This window comes from Cololabis saira, chromosome 23 (assembly GCF_033807715.1).
Source record: "Cololabis saira isolate AMF1-May2022 chromosome 23, fColSai1.1, whole genome shotgun sequence".
NCBI classification, from domain to species: domain Eukaryota; kingdom Metazoa; phylum Chordata; class Actinopteri; order Beloniformes; family Belonidae; genus Cololabis; species Cololabis saira.
In genome coordinates this window covers 22499713-22510458 of record NC_084609.1, presented here as the reverse complement: position 1 = coordinate 22510458, position 10746 = coordinate 22499713, and the positions used below count along the sequence as shown (strand labels likewise).

The 10746-nt window shown below is 38.9% G+C and overlaps 1 protein-coding gene across 2 annotated transcripts in view; it reads left to right on the top strand.

Annotated features, from left to right (window-relative positions):
- Positions 1-535: 535 nt before the first annotated feature.
- The window catches only part of trim24 (tripartite motif containing 24), a 28446-nt gene continuing 18235 nt past the window's right edge, over positions 536-10746 (top strand). For both annotated transcript variants that reach the window (XM_061715189.1, XM_061715188.1), the window contains exons 1-8: positions 536-1137; positions 5417-5535; positions 5633-5780; positions 6020-6152; positions 6328-6444; positions 6549-6663; positions 8520-8666; positions 8741-8855. In XM_061715189.1, coding sequence (XP_061571173.1) covers positions 864-1137; positions 5417-5535; positions 5633-5780; positions 6020-6152; positions 6328-6444; positions 6549-6663; positions 8520-8666; positions 8741-8855 — 1168 coding nt within the window. In that variant the 5' untranslated portion in view covers positions 536-863. The remainder of the gene's footprint in view (positions 1138-5416; positions 5536-5632; positions 5781-6019; positions 6153-6327; positions 6445-6548; positions 6664-8519; positions 8667-8740; positions 8856-10746) is intronic.

Genomic DNA, 10746 nt, shown 5'->3' with positions numbered 1-10746 from the left:
GAATGCCATGAACACATGGAAAACAAAATATTATCCAGCAATTCACTTTAGTACAAAATAACAAAATGAACTGAATAAAATAAGTATCTTTCCCAAACAGAAACCTGTCCTGCTTAACTTAAAATGTTATAAATTAATATAAAACAATAGAAAGAAAGCAGAAAATCAATTTTGTAATAGTGAAATAACAAAAGTGCAAACAGAAAGTCTGTAGAAAACTAGTAAACGTATTTGTGCCCCAAAGGTCATGACTTTAGGCTACAGTTGTAGTAAAACAGAAAAAAATTACTTATGAACTCAACAGCTCAATGCCATTTTCCATTGGCATTTTATGACTATTTTTTGACTCTCAAAGTAATACGTAAAACTCTTTTCAGCTCAATACGGGACGATTCCGTTTTTCAAGGGACGGTTGGCAACCCACCCTATCCCAAAATATCTATTTATGGCTCTGCATGGAAGCGTGGGAAAATGTGCCTGTTCGCGTTAATCTGTAGTTTGGCCTCAACCGGCCGCCGTAGCCGCGCAGAACCGCAGTGCATTCTGGGTGCGCCGTGGTATGTGTTTTGAGAGGAAAAAGGAGAACAATCGGAGGATAATTATTCAAACTTTACAACAATCTGCATGTCTAACTCTAAAACACGCGTGGCTGTGCATTAACACGTGTCGCAACCCATTTCACTAGGAACCGTCACAAACGGAGAACCGTGTCCCGGGGTGTGTGTCAGACGGGCAGCTGTGGCGGCTAGCTGCTAATTTAGCCTTCTAAACGGAAATGAAAACAGTTTATACCCCAGGCGTGTGAATAATGGTCATAAGGGAGCTTTTAGCCCGTAGTTGTTGACAGTTGTGAGGACTGGAGGATGGAGGAGGGCGGGCGGAGCCGGGGCGACGCCGCCGACGACGTGGTGATCATCGTGGAGAACGAGGCCGAGAGTCTGCCGGCCGAGGAGGAGAGGATGAAGCTGCAAGCCTTCGGGCTCATGGACACGTGCCCCATGTGCAAGCTGAGCTTCCACAACAGAGAGCCCAAGCTGCTGCCCTGCCTGCACTCCTTCTGCAGGAGGTGTCTGCCCGCGCCCTTCAGGAGCGCGGAGCCGCGGAGGGAGCTGCAGGGAGCGGACGGAAACAAGCCAAGTGAGAGGGGGCAGCCCGGGGACACACTCACCAGCTGGGAGGGATGGAGGAGATCTGTCTTTATCTAGATAACAGCCTCCTGTGTACACAGAAACCTCCAGACACACACAGGTTCTGCCCCCAAGATGCTGCTCAGATCAACTCTCATCACTCACTCAATAATAATAACAGAGGTGTCAAAAGTATTCACATTCATTACTCGGGTAGAAGTATAGATAGTAGAGTTTAAAAATACTCCTGTAGAAGTTGAAGTATCAACTCAAGTTTTTTATTCAAGTAAAAGTATAAAAGTACTGGTTTCAAAACTACTTAAAGTATAAAAGTAAAAGTAATGTAAGGGGGAAAAAAGCCATTGAAAATTAATGCATCTTAGTATAATGCAAATATATTAAAGAACCATATGTGTGTACTATTGAGCATTAACATGTGTTTCAGAGAGCAGGAGATATGATGACTAGTTGCCTATAAGTATTGTAATGGTGCAAAAAGTCAAACTTCAGAGGCATGTTATCATTTATCCTAACCTTTATTGGAATGTACATCCAAGTTTAGTTGCAGGAATCTGAGGGAACGGATGTAAGAACAAAACTGGACAAGAACATCTGAAACAACCACAACCAAATTCACTCTATCCGGATGGAGCAATTTAACTGGATAGTTTTTTTTTAAAGGCCGAAATGAAATAGAGGCTGTTTTTAAAATGTAAGGAGTAAAAAGTACAGATAATTGTGTGAAAATGTAAGGAGTAATAGTAAAAAGTCGTCTGAAAAATAATTACTCAAGTGAAGTATAGATAACCCAAATTTCTACTTAAGTAAGGTAACGAAGTATTTGTACTTCGTTACTTGACACATCTGAATAATAACCACAATCATATGCTGTAACAATGCACCTTTCACTTAAAAAAATGTATATATGTTAATAAGGGCAGTCATTTGTCTATTTACTGTACTGTGAGCGAAATAACCGGAGTCAAATTCTTTGTCTGGCATGTTGATAGATGGATAGATAGATATGCTTTATTCCAGACTCAAAGGTCCATACACAAATACAATCAAAAACACACAATACAAAAGATTTAAAAAAAAAAAAACAGAAATCAAAAAGTCTAATGACTAATTTTAAATGACACTTATACCAGTGCTCCCAAAACTGAGACGTGTAGCGTGTGGCACTGTACATAATGTTCACAAACATCTCACTCGCGCTCGTCCATCTGGGCCTTTTTAACAGTATCCCCAGAGCATCGTTGTATGCCACTTGCAGTCTCTGAAGGCTGGCTTTTTTATAGTTCAGCCACAGATGTGCAGTGTACAGAGGTGAACAATACGCTTTGAACAGAGTAAACTTCACTCCAACAGTACAACAACCAAATTTACGTGACAATACATTTGCTTGCACATACAACATACGACACTGACGATAAATGTCCTCGTCATCTGTCAGTTGATCTGACTGTGATCACGTGGCCAAGATATTTCACTTCACTACAGATATTCAGAATCAGAATCAGAAAGGGGGTTTATTGCCAAGTTTGTTAACACACACAAGGAATTTGTTGTGGTGATTGGTGCAATACAGTAAAAATAAAAATATAAAAGCAAACAAATATATGGAGATAAAATAAGAGATAGAATAAAATAAAATGTATAAACAGAAATGTACAATATGAGGATTAAAAAGGGCCGGATATGAGAACAGAACATTACCTGACAGTTTAAAGTCAGGAAAAGTCATATGTCTATCTTCCACGGTTCTGCAGATCCAAATAACACTTTTTGACTCGTTATACTTTACATCCTGTTGTTCCCCAAACACAGAACACACATTAAGGAGTTGCTGCAGACCAGCTGAGCTAGGTCTAAAAATCACACAATCATCTGCGTACATAAGATGGTTCATCACTGTACTGCCAACCATACAGCCAGTTTTACATAAGTTTAATTTATTTGATAGATAGTTCATGTAGAAATTAAATAAAATAGGAGATAAGATGCTCCCCTGTCTTACTCCATTACTGACATGAAAAGGAGCAGACATACAGTTGTCCCATTTAACCTGCATGGTCTGTTGGGCATACCAATAGGACAGAATTCTGACCTATATAAGTAGGTACACCTGCTACACCCAATTTTCTAAATAATTTCCCATGATTCACCCGATCAAATGCCTCTAAAAAAACACATAAAAACAGATGATTTTTTTCTCTTATAGTTAATACTTGGCCAATAAACCTGATTCTGATACAAATGTCCTTCTCGCTACAAATGTATATCTTATACTGATAATATGAATAACTTTAAACATCTATTTTACCCATCCCACCTTTTTATCACAGTAAAAGAGCCATTGGAGCCTTAAAGCTTTCCAAGCTTCCCCCTTGCTGTTGTTCTGATGAACTCTCAACACTCAGAGTCTCAGAGTAATCAACCACTGTGCAATAATAATAATAATATTAATAATATTAATAACCACAATCATATGCTGTAACAATGCACCTTTCATTAACCATGTCACCCTCATACTGCTGCACCTTTCACTTTAAAAAAAAATTGTATATATGTTAATGAAAGATCCTCGTGTTCGTTTGTCTGGTGCACCATAGGAAAACCAGAGAACAGAATCAAATGTTAATAAGCTTTTTATTATATCATGCACAATGTTTTCCAACCGGAGGTACACTTTTCTCAAACCACATAGGGAGAGAAATGCACAATCAATCAATAAATCAATCAATCAATCAACTTTATTGTCACATCATATTACTCAGTAACATGGGTAAAAAACTTGTTTGTGCAGGCTCATCATCATTTGCAGTTAAAAGATAGATATACAAACAAAGTGCATAGTGCATGAATAAAAGCATAAAAACAGTATGTGGAATAAGAGGATAGAAAAACAAATACATAGTCTTGGGCCTCTATATATGATATAAAAAAAATCTTCAGTTCAGCCTTTCACAAGAACTAGGTCTTGTTCAGTAATCTGTTTGCTGACAGATAAAAACTGTTCAGGAATCTGAACAGTCATATTTATACTGAAAAAAGGAGGTGTTTTGTACGCTATAGGAGCCGATGTTGAACCTTATCTGGGAGGCCAACTGCAGGGAAAGAAACTTAAACATGTCACACTTTCAGCCATATATTTTCTGTTGTCTATCTCTAATCCGACATGAAACCCAGCAAAGATCTACGACAACCAAACAACTTGGTGGTCACTGATACAAGAAATATGTCTAGTTTGGGGAAGAATGATGCAGCTTTCTCCTCTTTATTTCAAACAGATTTACATTACACTGCACTTGATTTGTCCTACTTAAGAAACGGGTAGTTAAGTTGTAGCACAGATTTTATAAAGAGGTCCACGCCATAGAAGTGGGGACTGGTGTGGAGTTGAGATGCGGAAACAGGCTGCTGTGATCAGAGGTTTGCAGACATGGTTTAATTGTGTTTTTGTGCTCTTTTCGAGTACCGGTATGTGTCTGTGTGTGTGTGTTTTCTCTAAATGTAAACATGCCTTAGTCTTAGTCAACCAATTTCTATAAAGTTTCCCAGCTTTATGTATTTTTATCATCAAATATTTAAATACTTGGTGGAAAAATTCCATGTGTTTATACCCAACTTAAATTTAGATACAATGAAAAAGCCCCAACTTACTTTTTTAAAACTTAAATTTACATACAATGTAAAGCCCCAATGTTACTTTTTATTGGAGCACATTTATCAAAGACAATCACCCAAAAATAGCTCAGATCAGTTTTTACACAAAGTATCAAAGGCATCCAGCCAGTGATCTTAATACTAGGAGAAAGATTTGTGTTCATCGGTGTGATTTTTAAAGCTACAGACGTTTTGCTAATGGTAAAAATGGCTATTTTTATAACCTATTTACCTATACATTTAAAAAGGTTATAATGTAAAACTTTAGTCGGAGTATAATTCCCAATTGATATGTTCCAATACTGCTGTTTAACTTTAACTTGTTTTTGAAAAATTCAGGAGAACAATAAATAACAGAATAAGATAAAACTCTCAGAATAAATGTTCCTCTGTTGTTTGCTGTGATTTATACTTTCTATACATTGTCTTTCGTCTTAAAGAAGCTGGGGTTTGTCTTTATGTGAAAAGCCTGTGTATTAAACTGAATAAATAATTTCGGGGCTTGTCATAATGTTTTAGAGAAGCATCCCTCGATGCCCCAAGTGTTTACTCAGTGATGAATTCTTACAGATGGTTTGGAGCGGCTTTCATTAGTAACACATCTGCTCTCTTTCTTCCAGTGGGTGCCATTCGCTGCCCGGTCTGCAGACAAGAATGCTGGGAGATGGACATTCTGGACAATTTCTTTGTGAAGGACTCCGTTGAGGTGCCCAGCAGCACGATGGAGAAAACCACCCAAGTTGGTCCTCACCTGCACATCCTGAGCAGCTTTTCTTCAAAAGCACAATTGTCCTGCTAATATAATGAGTTGTTTTTTTTCCTTTTGTCTTCAAAAGGTGTGTATGAGCTGTGATGACAACACGGAGGCAACAGGTTACTGTGTGGAGTGTGTGGAGTTTCTGTGCGTGACGTGTATCGAGGCGCACCAGAGGGTCAAGTTCACCAGAGACCACACCATCCGCCAGAAGGAGGAGATGTCTCCAGGTAGTGTGTGCCCTGCAAGGCAGAGATGCAACTGTTTTACAAAGTAAATCTGAAATAATTTCACCCCTGAAACCGGCGTGAGGCTGTAGACCTGCAGGAAAATGCTGCGCATCGCTTTAATCTTCTCCAAAATAGCAGCTTTCTCCCTGTTGGGGATCTTGACTAACTGTTATTTGGCAGCTTTAACATTTTAAAAAGCTGTGATATATTTTCTGCTCCCAAACCTGTTTCTCCATCAGAATCGTTGGGCATATCCACGCAGAGGCCCGTCTTTTGTGACGTCCACAAGCAGGAGCCGCTGAAGCTTTTTTGTGAGACGTGTGACCGGCTCACCTGCCGAGACTGTCAGCTCCTCAAGCACAAGGATCACAAGTAGGAATATTTTTATATAAACTGTCACTGCAGGTACCGGTAGTTGGCGCCAGCAGCCAGGCAGTTTGATATGTCAGCGATGATGCTTCAGCGTTGAAAAACAGAGATTTGATTCAAATGTCAGGCTGACAAGCTTTGTATAAGACTGTGTTTTTCCTTATGCCTTTATTTCCAGTTACCAGTTTTTGGAAGATGCATACAGAAACCATAAGCAGTACCTGGAGACCATGACACTGCAACTGCAAGAGAAAAGAAAGAACATTGAGGACGTATCTGGCTGTATCAATGCCGGGTAAAGTTCCTCTGCCTTGTGTAGTTTTCACATAGATTGTATGTTTTTGCAACAGAAAAATGATAAGACAGGTCGTTTTTTGACGTACTTTCCTACTTTTACAGGTTGCAGCAAGTTGAAGAAAATCGCAAGGGTGTAACGAATGAAATAAAGAAGTCTATTTGTAACTTGATCATGGAGATCAACAGGAAGGGGAAGATTCTGCTGAACCAGCTCGAGGTATGATATATATATTTGTATATGTATACACGGTTCAACTTAATTGTCATTACACATGTCAAAAACGTGGTAATGAAATGCAGTTTGGTAATCAGAAGTCCAAAAAGCAGCAAGTGCAGTATGTACAAAATAAACTGTATATATATGTGATATCAAGAGCTGAGATAAGTTTGCTATGTGTACTATGTTAATTTACAAGTGAGCAATATAAGATGTAGTATGGATTACTATATCCATACTACACTGTCACTGTACACTATAGTTATATTATGAAAAATATATACAGAAATACTAAATGTATATGTTTATACAAGTGTATATATACAGATTTCTGCAGATGTACAATGATCAGGTATGCAGAGTGCAAAATCATACGAGTAGGATGAGCACTGTAACAGTATAAATACCAGCAATGCTTTGTAGGAGGAGCGATATTAGTGATAAATAAATAAACACGGCTCTTGTAAATGGAGTTATCCATGAGGAAGAAGTAGTGTGGTGGTGCGGGTTGAGGGGGCAAGAGGTCCAGCGAGGGACTGAGTTCAGCAGGGTGACAGCTGAGGGAAAGCAGCTGTTCCTGGACCTGCTGGTTTTGGACTGGAGGCTCCTGTTCCGCCTTCCAGAGGGGAGAAGCTGGAACAGACTGTGGCCGGGGTGAGAGGAGTCCTCGAGTAGACATCGCTTCTTCTGGACATCCTCAGTGTAGTGGAGTGTAGTCCCTGTAATGCGTTCTGCTACAGAGCAGTTCCCATACCAGACTGATGCAGTCGCACAATGGTAGAAATTGGAGACCCGTTCAACAGGCATTGACGTGGATGGGATGAGGTGTCTCTCCCCTCTGCTTCCTGAAGTCCACTACGAGCTCCTTGGTTTTGCTGGTGTTAAAGAGCAGGGCCCAGATTCACCAATATGTTCTTAAGAACGATCTTAAGAAATGTCTTAAGATCTAAAATTAAGAAGTTCATAAGAAAGTTCTTAAGTGCAATTCCTAAATATTTTCTTAAGAACTGTCATTCCTTACGAATTTCTTATTTTTCCTACTTAAGAACTTCTTAAAATATGTCATTGCATTGCAGGCGCCAACAAAAAACATTTATACAGGTAGTTTGCGTCAGTCACTCACTAAATATGGAGAAGGAGAAAAAGAGATGCAGGAACTTTTCAAGGCAGGAGCTTGAGGTTATGTTGGATGAGATTAATGTGCGAAAAAAACATGCTAACAAACAGTTAACAGGCTCTTTGTGTAATTAATTACACAAAGTATATCCTCAAACTATGACCTACTAGTCAAAACTTGTCAAAAATGTGTTGAAAAAGGTGATATTAGAGGCTTACCTTTTCACAGAAGAAATTTAAGACAGGTCAAGGTTGTCTTAAAGTTAAGAAAAAAGTCAAGAACAAATTTGAGAACTTTTATTTCAAGAATATCATTTATTCTTAAGTTTTTTCTTAAGAAGAAAGTTGAGAAAATACTTGGAACTTTTTTGGAGAATATGACTTCTTCTCTTTTTTCTTCTTAAGACTGAACTTAAGAAAAAAATGACACTTAAGAAGATTTTTTTTCTTAAGAACGTTTTGTGAATCCGGCCCCAGGTTGTTTTCGGCCCACTATGTAGCTTAGAGCTCCACCTCTGCCCTGTAGTTAGACTCATCATTGTCTCTGATGAGTCCAATCACCATGGTGTCGTCTGCAAACCTTATGATGGATTTGGATCCATATATAGGTCTGCAGTCACGGGTGCAGAGGGAGTAAAGGAAGGGACTCAGCAGCCCTTTAATCTGCAGATTGAAAAGCTTTCCAACTTCTGACACATAGGATTCTTGTCTTGACATTTGTTGCACACATTTATTGCCAGGCTTTGACCAAGGACCACGAGCTGGGCTTAAAAAAGCAGCAGGATGACGTGGGCTCCCTGACCAGGCATCTGGACCACGTCATCAGCTTCACTAAATGGGCCACAGCCAGCCAGAGTGGAACAGCTCTCCTGTACTGCAAGAGACTGGTAGGCAACCGCAACACCTGAATAAGTCGACTGTGTGAAGCTGCTGGTGACTAACGTGTCACTGCGTCTCCCAGATCCTTTACCAGATCCATTACCTGATGAGAGCGAGCTGTAACCCCTCCATCGTTCCCCAGAGCTCTGTCCGCTTCCAGTGTCGCTCTGGTTTCTGGGCCACAAACGTAGACCTCGGTAAGAACTTCTGCCCCCAAAAGTCTATTTTCATGAGTTTTTTTTTTTTGCACTGTATTTAGTTTCCAATCAGTTTTTTTTTTGTTTGTTTTACACGATGGAAGTGGATGTATCCCTACTAGGATTTCCCATTAAGACATAAGTGACATCAGATCACACTTTTATCTCCTTTGCACTTGTCAGTGTACTTTTACATCAAGCAAACAAAATGTTTTATGTATTTGCCATTTAAAGTGTGACCATCTAAACCTGTTTAATCATTTAGGCCAGATGAGATTATTGTAATAATCTCATCTGGCCTAGTAACTGTCTTTAGTATTTTTGTTGTCATTTAAGTGAACTTACAGACTTACAGACTTTGTGCAAGCAGCAGATTTACGAAAAGTTATTAGCCCCAGCTGATGTGTCCATATGACAACACATGTAAATTAGGCTTTTCTCATTCAAGTTTTAAGATGTTTAAAATATCCTCACACATGTGAGTGTAAATACACATAAGCATAGAACAAAAAGTAAGGACATTTGTTGTAACAATGCCTCTTGGCAATACATCTCATACAGTTGCAAAGCCTGTTTATTTCCCTTTTAAATGGTGCCACATTTGTAAGGAACATGCATTTGTGAGACGAGCAGCAGAGGGGACTATGAGTCTTGTACCCATTAAAAAATGAGTCAAATCTTCTCTTCCAATGCCAGACAACTTTTGAATCTTGTTTGGTGGATTGAAGTTTGAAGAAGAAACACATATTGACTGGGAGCCTCAGTTGCATGTGGAAGAGCCAGACACAGCCACAACAGCCTGGCACGTCCTCCTCATGATGGTCACACTGCTGTGGGACGGCATCCCATTCTTTTTTTTTTTTTTTTTTTTTTTTTTTTTTTTTTTTTTTAAACTTTTTTTTATTGGGTTTTGCAGATGTAAACAATTATATCAAAACATTTTGCAAATTAAGCACACATTTTTCTTTTAGGAAAAAACAACAGAAAAATACAGTGGTCACTTACGTATTGCAGCATACCCGAACAACCTATATAAAACTAGGACCACAATAAAAGAAAACAAATAACTAAAATAAATAAAACTAAGACAGAAATGGACAATTGCAAAAAAAAAATAAAGAAATAAAAAATATATATATAATTAAAAAATATATATATTTAAAAAAAAATTGTAATGAGAATTATTAATTAAATAAAAAAAAAAAAAAAAAGGCACAGGCACATCAGTCAGGTAATAGTGAATTGCAATAGAGATAGCAACAGACATCCCAAGTTAAAGCTGCATACAACCCTCATCCCAACAGAAATAACATATCTGCAGGACTCACTAAACTGCTTCAGTCACATCAGTCAGGGGTGAGTGGGAGATCCGTCTTCTTAACGAATCGAAGGAATGGGCCCCATAATTTCTCAAATTTACCAGAGCAGCCAGTTAAGGACAGTCTAATTTTCTCTAATTTAAGAAAATAAAGGGTATCTCTAATCCAGCGGGTATGACAGGGCGGTATTGCTGATTTCCAATTGAGTACAATTAATCTTCTAGCTAGCAGGGTAGCAAAAGCCAGTACATCCTTTTTAGACTTAGTGAGGGAAGTGGGAGCAACCCCAAACATTGCACTCAGAGCATCTGGCTCTAATTTTTCCCCAACTACCTCTGACAGGGTATTAAAGATGTTAGTCCAATAATTATATAGGGAAGGACAGTTCCAGAACATGTGTATTAGGTTCCCAGGAGACTGCTGACACCTATCACAAGACGGAGTTACATTATCATAAATCTTAGCCAGTCGAGCCTTAGTGTAGTAGGTACGGTGTACAATTTTGCACTGAATAAGACTGTGTCTTGCACAAATAGAAGATTTATGTACCCGTCTCAAGATCTCTGTCCAGA